General features: G+C 43.8%; 2 protein-coding genes across 5 annotated transcripts in view; both read left to right on the plus strand.

The window, feature by feature from the left end:
• The window catches only part of kiaa0319l (KIAA0319-like), a 22,228-nt gene extending 18,127 nt beyond the window's left edge, over nucleotides 1-4,101 (plus strand). For all 3 annotated transcript variants that reach the window (XM_079368419.1, XM_079368417.1, XM_079368418.1), the window contains 2 exons: nucleotides 142-233; nucleotides 1,413-4,101. In XM_079368419.1, coding sequence (XP_079224545.1) covers nucleotides 142-233; nucleotides 1,413-1,609 — 289 coding nt within the window. In that variant the 3' untranslated portion in view covers nucleotides 1,610-4,101. The remainder of the gene's footprint in view (nucleotides 1-141; nucleotides 234-1,412) is intronic.
• The window catches only part of cap1 (CAP, adenylate cyclase-associated protein 1 (yeast)), a 24,668-nt gene extending 7,098 nt beyond the window's left edge, over nucleotides 1-17,570 (plus strand). The window contains exons 2-14 of one of the 2 annotated variants that reach the window (XM_079368432.1): nucleotides 5,973-6,005; nucleotides 10,822-10,929; nucleotides 11,369-11,469; nucleotides 11,580-11,657; nucleotides 11,955-12,098; nucleotides 12,824-12,909; nucleotides 13,782-13,887; nucleotides 14,032-14,227; nucleotides 14,497-14,675; nucleotides 14,885-15,008; nucleotides 15,393-15,475; nucleotides 15,793-15,939; nucleotides 16,295-17,570. In XM_079368432.1, the coding sequence (XP_079224558.1) occupies nucleotides 10,824-10,929; nucleotides 11,369-11,469; nucleotides 11,580-11,657; nucleotides 11,955-12,098; nucleotides 12,824-12,909; nucleotides 13,782-13,887; nucleotides 14,032-14,227; nucleotides 14,497-14,675; nucleotides 14,885-15,008; nucleotides 15,393-15,475; nucleotides 15,793-15,939; nucleotides 16,295-16,378 (1,434 nt within the window). In that variant the 5' untranslated portion in view covers nucleotides 5,973-6,005; nucleotides 10,822-10,823 and the 3' untranslated portion in view covers nucleotides 16,379-17,570. Of the gene's footprint in view, nucleotides 1-5,972; nucleotides 6,006-10,574; nucleotides 10,677-10,821; nucleotides 10,930-11,368; nucleotides 11,470-11,579; nucleotides 11,658-11,954; nucleotides 12,099-12,823; nucleotides 12,910-13,781; nucleotides 13,888-14,031; nucleotides 14,228-14,496; nucleotides 14,676-14,884; nucleotides 15,009-15,392; nucleotides 15,476-15,792; nucleotides 15,940-16,294 lie in introns of those variants that run through there. The other variant, XM_079368431.1, reaches the window with a different exon arrangement.

Consider the following 17,570-nt stretch of genomic DNA (forward strand, 5'->3'; position numbering starts at 1 on the left):
TAAACTGAGACAAACTGCTGAAGTTAATTTAATTTAGTTATTTTGCCTTTGACAACCATCAGCACAGCATTATTATAATTCTCTGTTTTTGTATCAGCTCTTACTGATGAATTCTGTTTGGCTTCATTTTTTCCTTGATAGGCGAAAAAGCAAAGTGCGAAGAAGCAAAAGCAGGTACAAAATGCTGGAAGCTGATGAGCAAGACAGTCTGGAGCTCCAACCACCTCGAGCAGGTGATACACACACAGTGACACACACACACATACGGTTCGCTCTCTGTTTTGTAGATTATTGATGATTATTGTTTCACTATATGTGATCTTAGCAGCCCAGATGACAAATGGAAGTGTCCTGGCTTTACTAACCTATGATCGGGACTCTTTATTTCGTATCAAAGAGTCATTGGAGGACATGTTTCATGCCTGGTGACCGTTACAAACGGGCATTTCTGCCTCCGTTTGGGGTCGATCCCGACTCACAGGACTGCTTGATGCTGTATCGGGTGCCGGGAAGGACCCGCAGGAGATCCAGGAGATCCAGAAGAAGAGGCTCTCGGTCCGGTATCCAAGTGAGGCGAGGGTGTGCTGCGGCTGCCGGGGGCTCCGTCGTCTTTGGCTGCCGGGACCACGCTCGGTTCCTGCGCCGGATTCCTCTCCTCGATATGTGCGCCAGCGTGTCCTCGCTGCCGCCTGCCCGCGCTTCAACAACTGTCCTGGACCCTTCACAGTGCTGGAGCCATGGTCAGGGGTTTTCATCGCCATCGCCTACTTCCGTGTTTATGCCGGCTTTTCCAGCGTGGACCAGCTGGAGCTCACGTGACCGCTGGATGTGCCTTCGTCCAGTCCCGCTCCGCAACACGGACACTACCTCCGAGACGTCAATCCACGTTGGCCTATTGGATACTCGTTCAATGTGACTCCGACACTTTCAAGAGTAAACTGGGGACGTTTTTATTTGTCCAGGCTTTTGGTTGGTCTCTTTTAGGGCTGCTATGGTCTCTGTACTGTCTGTTTGTTGCTTGTGATGATTTAAACCCTGTTTGTGAAGCACTTTGTGGCCCCTGCCTGTGAAAAGTGCTATATAAATAAATTTTACTTACTTACTTACTTACTTACACAGTGACACACACACACACACACACACACACACACACACTGCGTCCTGCTGATCTTCACTCCTCACATGTGGGAGTGTTTTTGAACCGGAGTTCTGTTCCACACATGTTGAAGTCCAAATGAAAAGTTCACAAATTGGTCCCTTTTAGTGGAATCAAAGTAAAGTGTTTGTTATTGGAGTGAGGGGCTGAGATTGTTTGAGGATGTTGTGAATTTAACATTTAGAATAAAACCTGTTTCCATGGTTACCATTTTCTTGTTTTTGACATTATACTCCTTCGATCACCTTCTTTGCAGTCCGCTTGAAGCCAGTCCCCGCTCCCACCTCCTCCGCCCTCATGCACTCGGACTCAGACCTGGACAGCGACGACGGGCATGGCGGGGTCCCGTGGACAGAGCAGGAGCGCGGGCATCTCCTGAGGCCCCAGAATGGCTCCCTGAGGAACGGCCAGGGTCCCGTGAGAGGCAAAAAGCAGAGAGACGAGCTGCTATAGCGAGGGAGGAAGGGGGGAGCCTTGCCGCTGCCCTCACTCACACACACACCCTCACACGCTCACACACGCGCACACACACACGCACCTCCTCACTCTGCCTGTTGCTCGTCGACGAGAAAAAAACCTCACACCTCTCACCCGTGGAGACGAACTTTGTGTACCGGGATTTAGGAGGAGAAGAAGGAGAGGACGAACATGCTGGAAACATGATGTCCCTCAAACGCCACTGTACTGACACGACCCTGCTCCCACACTGAGCCTATACGGAGGGAAGAAAACACAAGTTTGCTGAAGATTAGGGGGTGAGCACTGTGTTTTGAATAGTCAAGAAAAAAAGAAAAAGATAACTCCTTTTATTTAACACAGAGACATAAAGAATGTACTGTCGCCCCTCTTCCTGATGGCGCTCTCTGCTTCAGCGACCAGCCACCCGTCACGCTCACACCTTGCCTCTTTGTAGACACGCATGCAGGCGCACAGAGACGTCGTTGTCACAGTTTCAGGTCAACGTGATGCTACCAAACACTGCCGTGTTGATACCGATTAACTCTTTAACTAATCTGCTACACATGGTGACTTGAACCAAAACATAGCTTTGAACAGCTCTGAAAACAACAACAACAAAAAAAAAAGGTGCATGCAGAGTGACAGATTGCATTTTCTGGTGCAATTTGATGCTGGAATGACGGCCTGCATGTTTGTATGATGGGTGTATGTGTGGTGTGTTTCTTCAGATCACTTTGTATGTTTTTAATTCTGTTATAAACCAACGGGAGAGTCGCGGTCACAGGTAAAATTTTATTTAAAAAAAAAAAAAAAAAAAAAAAACCCACACCATGCTGTCATTCTGAAGCCTGTAAACACTGGAATCAACAACCTCGATGAGTTTGGTCTCACAGGAGGCGACGTGAGGAGGAGACGCTCGCAGCACAAGAAACTGGATGTACTGGACATCGTTTGCTCTCTCGCCTTGATATTCATTGACGGCTTGAAACATGAAGAACACTGTATGTTTTCTTTTTATTTCCTCACACGACTTTTTTAGGCTGTGATTCAAGCTGATGCACTTTGATTTAATGCCTGCAGCTCCAGGTCTCAGTTTCTCTCTTGTTTGTTGGAAAAGGAGAGTGGAGACGGTTCAGCCATAAACACAGGAGTTCACGACGTCATAAATGTATAGACTATGACAACTCCTTGATTTTTTTTTTTTTTTTTTTATTTGTAAGGAGAGGGCATGTTTGAGTCTGGATTTTATGCAGAGGACGTCACTGTTACATCCCTGTAGTCTTGAATGATGAAGCACACGCTGATTGTTATTGATCGATTTGGCTTCTAACAGGATAGTCAAAAATTCAGTTAGCTGAACTTGGTTAAAAAAGGGAATAGTTAAAACATCAGGATAAAAGATATACGAGGAATCAGGAAGATAACATAGTGGATGAACATGAATTGTATCCAGACTGACCAAGATTTAATTTTCTTTCTGCCAATTGAGATCCAAAAAATGTTTGATCTAAAGGAGGGGTGTTTGTGGTAAATGCATGATGACCCACTGGATACAGTAACGACAGAAGAGAGAGAGAAAGCTGCACCTGTTCAACTTCTTTTTTTTTTTTTTTTTTTTTTTATCCGTATCTGAAGCAGCGGCTGGTGTTTCCTGACCAGTCTGCACTGAGGGAAAAATTGAACCACCCGACTTTTCCATGCAACATTTCAGCCTGATTGCTTTTCATGTGAAACTAGTCTGTAAGTCACTTTTCCTTTTGGTTGTTGAATGTTAAAAAAAAGGTGGGTATGCCTTTGACACGGTTCAACCTGCAGCCTGTGTGAAATAAGCAATCATTTGAAACATTTGTGTGAAAATAAGAAGTCATCTCATGCTGATGTCAGTCAAAGCAAGCGGTGTACATCCAGCAGAGGCAGAGAGATTCCTACAACATACAAACATTTGTTTTCTTAAGATTTTATGAATTTATCTGTCCAAATTTTTGCCAACTTTAAAACAAATTTAAAACCAAGTGAACCCAAGTGCCAATTCATTGAAATATCATCCGAACTCTTCCTTAGAATGACACATTCTTCCCTTGTTATTTGCACATCGTAGGATATTACCTAATGCAATTACTTGATGTTGATTATTCTTATTTCTCGTTTCTTTTTACACCTTTTTCCTCACAGTTAGAAATACAATTACATTGATCGCTCTGTACTTGATTGATGAACATGAATCTTTGCAGTTCTTCTGTTACAAGCGCAACTTTTCCAATCACTTTTGGGATTTAAAGATGTGAACTGACCCCGGCTCTGACGGAGTCCACTGTGAAGGCAGGCAGAGAAAACGGTGAGAAACTGTTAAATGAAGAGAGTTTAATTTAAAAATGTTTTTAGAAAAGGTCTTAGTGAAGGATTAGCCCCTTCCCTTACATTTTGTGTGACCACACTTGATGCAACTGGATAATCTGTAAAGGCAAATAAAACATTTGAGTTCTTGATTTTTACGAGAGTGAAGTCTGTTGTTTTAAAATGATCTGGCTAAATCCAGTTAATGCTCGGATCAAGTGTCCCAGTAAAAACTGGACCCTCCTTCCTACATCCTGGTGTATTTTAAAGCCTCTGAGACCTTACAAAAGATTTATTTAGATTTGTTTACACACAAGCGGGATCCTGAAGTTTGAGTTTTGGAGCCTTAATTGGGGAATAACCTACGATTGGCTATAAAAACAGATTTGTAAATTTGTATTTAAAGAACCATGATAAAGAAAATAGTCTACATGGATGCTAAAAATGGCAGTGTATCCTTATTCATGAAGATCGTTTGTAATGCAACTAAATGCACGTGCACTACAGTCAATACTTCATGAAAAACGTGACCTACATTTACTGTAATGGCCTTATTTTTAAAATCTGAGCGCTAACTTCTGCTGTATTTCACACCTAGTTAACAAAGAGATCCTGGGGTGCAAATTATATTATTGCACTTTGTTATGACTCTAGCATGAGCCACCATAGTTTGACTTCTCATTGACTTTTATGCGTTCATTGAGCTGGGTGTTTGTCCTTTGATGCTCCATTGACTCGATGTGTAAGATGATGGTGTCCGTAACACTTAATGAAGGTCATGTCATTCCACCTCATGATGGGAGCAGAGGTCAGTGAAATGAGAAATGAAGGAGGAAGTAGAAAGCTGTCAAAAGTTCAACAATAGGAAATGTAGATTTGAAATAGATCCTGATGTTTGGCCTATTTAGTGCTTCCTCCTCCAACTGGCTGTAAGTTCACTTCTAGCACACCTGAAGCATTTACTTGTAAAGTGCTTTTCTAGTCTTCTGACTACTCAAAGTACTTTTACACTGCAGGTCACACCTCCTCACATTCACAAACATAGACAGCAGAGCATCAGAGGTAGCTATTGCCATTGTGCACTTGGCATTGTGCCATTCATACGCCACTGATTAAGCAGCAGGAGCAACTTGGGGTTAAGTGTCTTGCCAAAGGACACATCGGACACGAAGCTGCAGGAGCTGGGGATTGGACCACCGACCTTCCAGGTAGAAGACAACCGCCTCTACTCTCTGAGCCACAGTCGCGCTGATCATCATTTGCCTCTCAAAGTGTGCAGACAAACCCAACAGTGTAACATAAAAACAGTAGGGCCGGCAGCTGTAAATAGTTAATTGCAATTAATTAACATCTTTCTTTGCTTTCTGTTGTTTTGCATCATATTTTGTCCCACCTGTGGATAATCCTCTGCGGTGTCTCCCTGCAGTCAGAGTGATGGAAAAGGCAGACCCCTGCTTCATCTTTGCACGCCTCATCTTACATTCATCTTCTGCATGAGTGACTCCTTTTATTTATTTATTAAACTGCATGCAGCATCTCAATCTCCTCTTTAGTAATAGTACGCTTTCTTGCAGTGGATACCACAAATTCTCTGCAAACATGTTGAAGCATGATAGACAACAAGACACATGCAGCATGGAGGAGTTGCACAGAGCAGTAATTATGTAACACGCATGTTTTACATTATTAATAACTTTTCTCTGCATTAAACGGAGCTCTATTTAAACAGCATGATGTCGAATCAGCCACATATAGCATCCGTATATATGAACTATATACTGTATTTACATCATAAAAAGGAAGGAAAAACAGTTGCTTCTTCATTTCCCCCCACTCCTTTATTTCGCTGCCCTCCGCCTCTCTCACAGTCGCACTCCTTATATGGGAAAGGAATTAGTTGCGCGAACAAGGGCGGAAACGCGGCGCGGTGACAGCTGGGTAAATTCACCGACATACAGGAAGAAAAGAGACGAAGCCTAGTCTGCCCTGCGAGCCTGCACACTGCACACACGGCGAGATTTTTCAATACCGAATCACTGCTTGACCAGTTTAGCAGGTAAGCTTACACGCAGCTGTTGCTGATCTCGTTGTTCGTCGCAGGTGAAAATGTTTTTTCCGCTGTAGCGTCAAAAAGATTCAGCGAGGAAGACAAACAGCGCGTCGCCGCCGCTTCCTGCTCGCCGCGGCGTCCAATCATTCAGAAATAATTTATTAATATCGGTGTGATGCTAACACAAAAACACACCCGGCTAACTGAGGTTTAGGTCACTGATAGCAGCGAAATCTGACGCTTAAGCCCTCATCGACACACACCTATTGAAGCTTAAATCTCCTCTGACTTCTGCTATATGTGGCAACTTCTTTTTTCTTTCTTGCAGACTGAAGCAATATTAGCTAACACAGGGAGGGGTGTGTGTGTGAATCCAGGAAATGCCGAGAGACACAGCAAGGCACTCGACAACAGGGATGAAATATATGACACATTAAAGTATTCAATGATCCAGCTCTGCAATAAAGAGTTCCAGATGGGATTTTGACTCATATTAAACGTGTCCTCATTTATTGGAAACGAGTCCCAAAAGAAGTCATCGTAATTTAAAAAAATATTACAACTTGTGTGCAAAAAGTCCTCATCGGCGCCCCGTTGTTTAAACGGTATTTAATGTGTATTGTCTATTGTGGGAATCAAATTGCTCGGGGTGCAGAATTCCTCGGAACACCTCACCGGCTCCGCTAGCGACTTTAGCCTGGTTAGCATCCTGATTGATCAGAGGTGATCTTATTAACAATCGGCGGCTTGAACTTGATTTCTCTGAGCTTTTGAGCACACCAGAGAACGGGCTGTCTTTACGGCTCTGTAGCTGCGGCCCACTGCCTCCTCCTTACATTGACAATAAATTACTTTACTCTTGTCATGTGCAGAAAAGATTAAAAGGAAAAGGCTGCTCTCTTTTTGTCCCCTCACACAGGCCTAACCCAGTTCACTGGCCTGCATGCTGATGGTGCATTTCTGCACAAGTGTGCATCTGAAAGCACTGGGCATGGATATGCATATTGAAGTTAAACCTATATTAAATGATCACAGATGTGAGTTGCATCTACGGGGGGAGGGAGGGGACATTATTAAAAAAAAAAAGCAAACAAAAATAGATTAACATTTACTTCTATTTTTTGTTGCTGTCAACACAAATATGGTTTATGTGCAAAGTATGCAAGATGATTTACCATTTGCAGGATTATCATTTAACCAATATTTGAAATTCTCCTAATTGTACTATACCCCATTTTAATTAGTTTTTTAATACTCAAATAGGGCTAAATAAATGATGCATATATCCACTGGGGCTCTTGTGCAGTCAGTATTTGTTAGCCGGGTGAATTCATTGTTTGTTTTGGAGGTTTTGTCGACTACAGGAAATATCCCTGTTCACTTTTAAATGTGCAGGACTAATCCATGTTTCTCCCACTCCGGTTACTCCGTTCCAGTTTTGCATGTCTTGCCTTCTTTTTTTCTTTTTTTAGGTCTTAAAGGATAATCTAGGGAAAATGTTATGAGAGGCACTGTCACGTACTGTGACTCATGTCTCTGGAAAGTTGTGTTTCTGGGCAGTGGAGTTTCCCTGAAGCTCAGCGTTTTGGCCTGAACGTACGTCGTGTTTATTCAGATACGTTTTCCTTAAGTGCACTAAAGTTAAACGTTGTTGAAAGGAAACGGCCAAGTTCAACCAGGGGTTTAGACAGGAAGAAGTTTATTCATGTTTTTGAAGCGAGTACAGGCTGTGATATCCCCGACTCCAACATTTTCACAGCTTGTTTTGTGTCTGTCACTCCCTCAAACACCTAAAGGGACCACTCCCTTCCTGCTCTGCTGGTGAGTCATGACGGTTGAGACCAGTTGAACTCTGGTATCTGCAGGTAAACCGTAAATGCTGCAGCAGCCCTGGACATGTATGCATGTAGGTCAAGGAGGGTAGTCGGGGTGTGTGTCCTGCTTTTTATCTAATTTTATCCCTGCGTCTTGTGGAGGAATTACTAAGCCCCAAAAACAAGGCGCTCTTACTTGTGTTTATGCCTGGTAAGAAAACATCAAGCCCCGCTTGTTGGGACATTTGTACAGATTTATTGAAATCCAGAAACTTTAAAAACAACTTCTCTGAGAGGGAGACTTTAAAAAAAAAAAAAAAAAAAAAAAGTTCTCCTGAAGTTCTTTTTGGATCCAGTCAAAGACGGGCTTCCTCAACGCGTGCACCTGTAAGACACTGACCCTAAAGGATATTAGATAAACTCTTTATTGTCACTATATAAACAAACACAATGACACTTTAACATGAAATCAGGGGAACATGTTGTTAAATGAGAAGCTTTCTGGTCTGATAAGTGAACAGTACTGTGACTCGTGTTATCAGTGTTGGCATTTTGCACCAAAAGGTGAAATAAATATCTCTGTGAGTTTGTTAGTCATCTTTTAGTGCAGTGAAGTAAAGTGTTTGCATCCCTCATGTTGAAGTGAAGGTACGACTGTCTGCACACTCATGAGGACGTTCTCACACTACAGAGCTATACATGAAATGTGTTGTCAATGTCTGTGACCTTTTATTATTTTGTGTCACTTAATTTTTGATAAAGGGACAACCAAAAGGTTTTTTTTTTCCAAAAAGTGAAATGATGCGAAAACGCAAGCAGGCCACTGTTTAGTAATCCTGATTTGAATTAAAATGTCTGTTTAAAGATGAAGCAAAAAAAGCTCAATATTGAGGCACCAGGTTTAAACTGAAGTTTTGACTTCTCTTCATCATCCAAACAAGAAAACAACAAAAAATTAGCTTGTTATTTCTAACCAGGAAGTTGTGTATGAATGTTGGTCCAGCGAGTGGCTTTGTGGAGAAAGTGAGACGGTGGCAGCAGGTTCGTCTTCATCAGTGAGAGTGGCCTGTTTTTCACTGTGAGCCAGGTGTAAGTACCTGAGCCTGTTGGAGACGAAGGCGGTGTCAGGTTACAGCTGTCTTATGTAACGTCAGCCTCCCTCTCTTCAGCTTTATGTGTGTGTAAGATTATGCTAGACTCGGATTAAGTTTGTTAATCTCTTTCTTAAAAGGGTAAGGTAGGAGAATCAGTTAACGCGTTGGCCCACTGACTGCAGAGAGGATGTTTTTTTCTTTCTTCCGACTCGTGTTGTGAAGGAGAATCTGGGAACGACATAGTTGGGATAGCGGGACAGGTCAGTGCAGAGTCGTCCGCAACAAGGAATGATCTGCACACTTTAACTCGACAAGTCCTGACCTGTGTCAAACATCCAGCCTTCTTCTGAGTCTTTCTTCGTTTGCTTCGTCTTCGTCGGGTTGCTGAACCTCTCTTGAGGTACGAGGACTTTTAATGAGAAGGCCAGGTGGGAAAATGTTGTTTACTTCTGGAGGACGTCGTCTGTGAAAGACACGTTTTATAAGAACTTTAGTGACTAGCTCAACCTCGCGGTGGGAGTGTCACCCACCCGAGGGAGGTTCCCTTTGTGATGTCACAAAGGGAGCATCTCCAAACGGCCTGTTTGAGCGCACAGTTTCTGAAAAGTGGAGCAGACAAAAGACGGAGAGGACGTTTCACATTATTAGGCGGTTTGTCGACAGACTAGAGAAACATGTTAAAGTTTATTTTGTTGTTGTGACCTTTGATTGTTGTGTTAGCAGCAGCCCTAGATCACCGTGTTTTTCTCATGTCAACTTTTATTTAAATAATTCTTCACATTGCGTATTCTTCAGAGGACACAGTGATGTGAATCAACTTCAGGATATTCAGCTGAAAACGTGCGACTTACTGAAACAACCAAGCTGCTGTTGACGGCTTCACTCATCGGCCTCACAGGAATAAAACGAGGTCAAAACTGAACCAGCATCCAGAGCGCTGCTGCTTGTTGTTGTTCTACCAAAGCAGCTCATTTTTTTTTAATTGCTGTGATTTCTTCACATTATGTCCCAGGAGAAATGCAATCCCCCAATTAGGGCGTGCAGAAGAGTAATAAGAAAAGAATACACTCTTAATAAGAGGGACAAACAGGAAGTGGGGGAAATGATGGCTGCTGCTTATTAAAAAATGATCCACTCCTCATTTGAGTGAACTCCGTCTGACCCTTCGTCAATGTGGAGCTTATTAATATTCTCCTCACAGGCACGGAAACGGGGACTTCACAGAACAGTGATTTTATATCACTCAAATAATGACACAAGAAGGCAGACTCGTCAAAATCCTCACACAATGTCTTTGAACATCTGAAGTTTATAAGATTAGTTTTTGTAACTCCCTGTAAACACGACACTGATCCTGATTTATAATTTTTAATTTTTAATAATTTTTTATAATTAGATAGTTTTTTATAATTTTTTTTATAATAATTACACCTGTGTGACACCGCTGATTTAACGTCTTTGAGGATGACGTCAGAACGCGGATGTAGCCTGCAGAGCGTCTCCCATGACGACCATTGAAACGCGTGCTACACCCGGATGTTCGACAGAGCAGCGGAGGATTTAAGTAGCCGCTCTCGCGACCTCCTCGAGGGCATTTTGGTCGACGCTAAATCTGGCGCGAGCGTGCAAACGGGGATGGACGATTGTTGGGAGTGGTTTGAGAACCGTCATGATGCGTTAGCTAGAGGAGGAGATGAAGTTCTGGACGCTTCCAGTACTTTTCACACAATGTTATTTCTGCATCTTTAAGGACTTAAACTTCCATTGGAGTATTTTCAGACTTTTTTTTCTCCAGAAAATGTTTCAGATTTTAAAATGCTGCTCTCACACACGCGCACACACACACACACACACACACACACACATACACACAGAGGAGGGATTGTGAATGACGTGTGTCTTCCCACCTCACAGCGATGGATCAGTTGGCGAGCCTGGTGCAGCGGCTGGAGCTGGCGGTGGGCCGTGTGGAGTCCATGGCGGGGCCTGGAGGCAGCGCTGGTGGAGATGTTTCAGGAGGAGGTAAAGAGAAAAAAATATCATGGAACAAACTCCATGTTTCCGTTCTTTATTATTTCAGACTTTTTCAGAATAACAAAAAATATATTGACAAACAGAACAAACGTGCATTCTGTAGAGACTCCTTCAATAACAGGTTTGTGTTTGAAAAGGGTGAAGTAAAAAAAAAAAAAAAAAATTATTGGAAAGAAAGGACTTTGGATAGCGATGGAAATCAGAGAGGGGGAATGACAGTTGGCAAAGGAGCCACAGGTTGGATTCAAACTTGAACTGCCTCATGGGACATGCTAACCACTAAGCCACAGGCACCGCTTATCATGTTTTTCATTTGAGCTGAACGGACCAAATAAACACCAATGATGCAGATAAAGTGTTTCACCCTCATGTTGGAGACTCCATAATAGATCTGATGCTGACTTGATGTCTCTTCTCTCGTTCGTAGCTGTATCTGCGTACGTCGAAGCCTTTGACGTGATCGTCAGCGGCCCTGTGGCCCAGTACGTGTCCCTCAGCCAGCAGATAGGGGGCGACGTCCAGAAACATGTGAGTCTAAAATGCAAAATTGGACGAAATAGTGGAGTTAAAAGCCCCCAAGCAGTGACCTCACGCTCTGTCATGTGACCACATCCTGCGGGTCGTATCTCTCCTTCCAGGCAGAAATGATAAAGCAGGGCTTCGCCGCCGGGAGACAAGTCCTCGTCAAAGCTTCCTCCTGCCAGAAGCCCGCTGATGTGAGTCACACACACCACACCGCACACACACACACACACACACACACACACGTTTGCATCATTGGTTTCAGTGCAAATCTGAAACTTCATTTTTTCAAGTTAAAAAGAAAAATAATGTAACTTTTTTTACTTAAAGAAACGATCCTAAAAATCCACCGCCTGATCTTTTTACCGTGTTGGGGCATCAGTTTAGCTCAGCCACTGAATATTGCGCCCCCTTGTGGCCACAGTCCTCGCGTCGGTCCCAGGTCCGACCTTGGACGCGTCCCGTTGATGTGATCTTTGTCGTCCTTTCAGGGCGTTCTGAAGACCCTCCTGGAGCCCGTGTGCAAAGTGGTGGAGCAGGTGCAGACGTTCCGTGAGCAGAACCGCACATCCAAGCTTTTCAACCACCTGTCGGCCGTGAGCGAGAGCGTGCCGGCGCTCGGATGGGTCGCCGTGGTGAGTCTGGGGGAACGGGTGCTTTGATATGTGTGAGGGTGAAATGGTGTGTAAACGCCGGAAACGAAGCCACTCTGTCATCAGTGTCTGCTGAACAGAGCAGCACTGTTACCGTCTGAGAGAGTTAACTCTTTGTTTGATCCTCATGAATAATACATCCGTTTTCAAACACCACATAATGGATGCAGTCATTACTTGTATGTTGGAGATCTCATTCTAATCTCAGCCTCCTTTTTATAAGAATTAGTTTTTCATCTGGGGGAATCTCTCGCTCTCTTGCTCAGAGGAGGAGAAGAGGATGGATTTATGTTTGAATGCTTGATTTGAGTCCAAAGAGCAGACTCCTCCTTCCTCTCTAATAAGTGAAATATTCCTGTATCCAGTTGGTATGTTGTGTCAAGATGACCGCCTGTTTTGCTGTGGCTTTAAAATATTGTATGGAGTTAATTAAAAGTCTAAAAAAATTTTTTAAAAAGCTCAGAGGTTTCAAGGTCAGGACGTGCTTAAAGTCCTTGAGATTACGTAAACATATTTTAGCTTTCAGGTGAACCTTGAAGTATTTCGAGAGAGTTGGTTCTTCTTCACGTGCTTTTATTTGTATTTATTTTCTATCAGCTTATTGAATTACCTCCAGACTTTTAAATCTCTCAACAAGAAGTCAAAGCGGATGAACAACTTGAGTAACATCTAAATGACCTGTCGTCGTCTTCGTCTTCTTGTCCCAGGCTCCTAAACCGGTTCCATACCTTAAAGAGATGCAGGACGCCGCCATGTTCTACACCAACCGTGTGCTCAAGGACTACAAGGACAAGTAAGTGCACCGTCGTGTCCTTCTGTCAAAGACCACTTTAACGTGTCCTTTTAAATCTTCTCTGTTTTTGGAGATGTTAACATTTAAAAAAAAAAAAAAAAAAGTAGTTTGCTCAGCACATCTATCCTCCATCTTTGCTTCCTCCTGGCTCCTTTTTTTAAACCTCATTTTTTTTATGAGTCAGCACGCCGGCTGCTGCTGGACTTCCTGTGTGTCAGGCTCTGAATCTTTATGTTGACGAGCAGACTGGAGAGATGGACCACTTAGAAGGTGGAAGTTGTTGTTTAAATAGAAAACCTCCTCCCTTCTCTGCAGAGAGTAAACTATCCAAACACAGATGTGACCGGGGGTTAGATCTGTTCAGCTGGTTTTAAAAGGTTAAAAGAAGAATAAACGAAAACACTTTTACTGAGTAATATTCAGACAAAACTGGAAAAGCAAGATTAACGATTAAAATTTTTGATCACAGTTTGGAAGTGTGGCAGGTCGGGACAGTCCCGGTGTGTTTGGGGGGAGAGAGAGAGGGAGAGAGGAGGCAGCAGGTTTGGTGCTGGATCCTGAATGATGGAGAGAGGAAGCTGGATCAGAGGAGCACAGAGAGCAGGAACGCTAATGAGCGCCAAAAGTCAGCTGGGTTTTTTTTAATGTCAAAGATGTCTTCATGACACTTTTTTTTTCACTCAGACTGGCTCGCTCTTTTTTGTTAAAATGTTCTATTTCACTTGTAACTCTTCGGTTCCTGTCCGAGTTCACTGGCTGTTTCCTTGTTGGACGCAGAGACGAGTGGAGAGGCTTTAAAAACATCATCGAGATGAGAAGAAACTTTTAATGCCGACGTTTTGAATGAAAAAAGTTCCATCTCGTCCTCACAGGGACAAGACGCACGTGGACTGGGTGAAGGCTTATCTCCTCATCTGGACTGACCTGCAGACGTACGTCAAACAGCACCACACCACCGGGCTGAGCTGGAGCCACAGCGTGAGTCTGCAGAGAAGTCACATCTCAGTTTCCCCCTCCAAAGAGATCGTTCACAAGTTAAATCACAGGAGAGGGAGTGAATATCAGAGGTTTGTTTTCTCACACCTTTTAGTGAAATAACTGATGTGGGATTGTGATTGACAGGGTCCCGTAGCTTCGGCCTCTGCAGCTCCCCCCAGTGGCCCTGCTGGTTGTCCTCCCCCACCTCCTCCCGGACCTCCTCCCCCAGCAGACTTTGGCGTCTCCAGTGGTGGTGGCGGCGGCGGCGGTGGCAACTCAAGCGGTGACCCTCGCAATGCTTTGTTCGCCGCTCTCAACAAAGGGTCTGAAATCACCAGCGGTACGTGCTCTGAATGAGTGCTCGAATTTAACTATCCAGTCCCAGAACCACAGCTGTATTTCCAGGCCTGTACTGAAAGCATGAATCCGGCCACGGTTCATCCTGTACGACCATACGTACTTTAACAGTCGTATCAGATATCAGGAGTAAAGGACGGTGTTTGACCTTCCCTGCTGAATGTAGTGATGGAGCAGTCAGAACAAACATGTAACCTGGAAGAAAGTTTCTCAAGACGTCTCTGTAATATTATCTGTTCTTAAACTCTCCAGGTCTGAAGCACGTCAGCGACGACCAGAAGACCCACAAGAATCCTGGTCTGAGGGGTCAGGGTGCCGTACGCAGTGGGCCCAAACCTTTCGCCTCCCCGAGTCCCCGACCTGCCGCGTCTGCCGCCCCCACCCGCACGCTGCCCCCGGTGTTGGAGCTGGACGGGAAGAAGTGGAAAGTGGTGCGTTCTTCGTTCAGTCATATAAAAAGTTAGCTGAGAAATCCCAGTTGGACCAAACCCAAGAAACTGTTGAAATGTTTTTTTATATAAATGCAGTTTGAAAGGTTTGGTGTCCTTTACTTTAGTACAGTTTGATGTTTCAGTTGAAAAGTAAAAGGCAGGATGAACTGAGACCGTTTTCTCGATGTTCTGTTTCTGTCGTTCTGCAGGAAAACCATGAGGACGCTCAAGGCCTGGTGATCGAAAAGACCGAGCTCAAACAGGTGGTTTACGCTTTCAAGTGTAACAAGAGCACCCTGACGGTCAAGGGCAAACTCAACTCCATCATCCTAGGTAAGAGAATCATCTGTGAAAGGAAAAGGCTGCAAGCAAACCTGTCAACACGGGATGCTTGACTGTGATTATCTGTCAAACAAACATGTTTGGAAGCATCCATAGATTTATCTAAACTAATCAGGAAAACAACAAACGATCATTTTTATCTCCACGTGCCTTCGTTTTTGAGTGTTCATGAAGATTAAAAAAATAAGTTAAAAAAAAAAAAAAAAACATCTTGTTGATGTGCTAGCTGAAAAATAAATGATGGCTCATACGCTGCACAGGATCCAGGTGGATCAGAGGACTCTGCTCCACCTGCTCATGCTGCTTCTAAAATGCAAATATCACGTCTGCATGCGTCTCTGTTCACCTGAACACACGCTCGTCTCTCTCCGTCAGACAACTGTAAGAAAATGGGCCTGGTGTTCGACGACGTCGTGGGCACCGTAGAGATCATCAACTGCAAGGACGTGAAGGTTCAGGTGAGACAGACGAGGCGCAGCGAGTGATCACTGCCGTCCCATTACTCCTCAGTTTCTGTCTTTGCTGATGCTTTTTTTAAATTCTAAAGACCTCACAAAAAAAAAGTCCTCGCTAACTAAAGACCTCACTCAAGCTAAGAATGAAGTATAAACACTTGCCTGTTAGATGTGAGTGTAGATGATGCACACCTGCAAGCTTAAAGACATCAAACAGTAATATTACTAAGAGTACAGAGTTTTGCAGATTTTTCTTTTCCATGATTGAAAGCTGATCAGTTTGAGAAACCGTCACGTCATGTTGTCGTCTCTCTCTGCAGGTCCTGGGTAAAGTCCCCACCATCTCCATCAACAAGACGGACGGGTGCCACGTGTACCTGAGCAAAGACTCCCTGAGCTGTGAGATCATCAGCGCCAAGAGCTCAGAGATGAACATCCTGGTACCCAAAGGCGACGACGGCGACTTTGTGAGTGACCTTTTTCAACACGTTTTGAGAGCTTCGTTCTCGGCCGTCAAATCTTAATGAGATGTTTTTAAAGTTTGAGCTGGGAATGGTCTGCAGGATCTGTGACATCACGCCTCACACGAAGCTGTCTGGGGATAAAGAGGCGCTTCATTTATGCTCTATAATCGTATAATCATATAATCGTTTGTCCTGAAAGACGTTCTGTGTGCCGGACGTTAACAGTCCTGTGAGATGTGTAATGGCGTCCTCTTGCAGCTTGGTGGTGGAAATGTTCTGTACGTGAGGAACGGGGGTTTTGTGGACGTGCAGCTTGTTTGACTCGTTGCCTTCTCTCTCTCTCTTTTTCCTTTCTCAGTCGGAGTTCCCTGTTCCCGAGCAGTTCAAGACCATCTGGGATGGCAAGAAGCTCGTCACCACATGTACAGAAATCGCCGGATAGAAAGGGGGCATCATGTCAAACTTGCCGCTCCTCCTCCACACCATCCCCATGCCCCTTTTTTTGCAAATTGCCTTCCTGACTGATCCACCGCCCCACCAGCTAACTCTCGCACTGTAGACTGAGATTTGGACCTCATGCGTTTATATCTCCCTCCCCCCTGTCATTTTATCAGCCAATCACAGCTTAAGCTGTCCCTTCCATCAGCCAATGAGAGGTCTGCTCGCTTTTTACTCTCTGGAGCAAATCCTCCAGCCAATCAGCAGGGAGCAGCTTATTGTTCCAATGATTTTGCCTGTGAGCACTTTCCAAAAAAACATTCCCGAGTTTTGCCAACAGCTGCGATGCTCTGTGTGATATTTCATATCCATCAGGATAATACTTAGCTAAATTTAACTTGTAGAATAGCCAACACGGGAAATAGAAGTCCCGTAGGACACAAGCACTTCAGCCAATCAGGACGCTTCAGGCTGTTAATCCTTTCTCTCTTCTTTCCTGGTCAGGATGGGCGGGTGTGTTTTTTTTTTTTTTTTAAGTCTGATCGAGTTCTGTTATATGCAATTCACTGGTGAAGCACTTCCAACTAAGCCCTCTTACAGGAGATGAAGGCATCATATCACCTCTGCTGATGTTGACTGTATTGATATTAACATTCATAGTGGATAATAAATAAATGTCAGAGCACATTTTAAATAAGAGTGAAATCACATTATGCACATCAGAAAAACTCCATCTAGATGACGTTTGAACAATTCAAAGCTGCAGGATAATTATCATTCCGTGTGCTTTTCCCTTAAACCCACTCATAGGACATTCCTGAATATACAAAAATCATTCCACATAACGAGACGTGTGAGGAGAAAGTTTGTGAAAGAGAGACTAAGAGATGTTGGTGAAGACAAAGACGAGGCCGCTAATCGACTGTTTTTAAAAACTCAGCTTCAGTCTCGATAGTGGAAACATCTGCTGTAACATCTGTATAAATCTGAACTATTGAAGAGTCTTAAATAATAGTAGCCATGTTTACTCTGCACTCTTTGGTTTTCTTCAGCTCTCCGTGCCGTGAAGCTGTTAGCTGACTTTTCTTCTACGTCGTCTCTTTTTCTTTGACTTCTTTTTCTTTTGTTTTTGGGTCCAAAATCAGAGATCTGCTCATTAGTACTGGAGACATCATTAAAAATGTTGCAATACACAA

This window comes from Symphodus melops, assembly GCF_947650265.1.
Source record: "Symphodus melops genome assembly, chromosome: 18".
Taxonomy (NCBI): domain Eukaryota; kingdom Metazoa; phylum Chordata; class Actinopteri; order Labriformes; family Labridae; genus Symphodus; species Symphodus melops.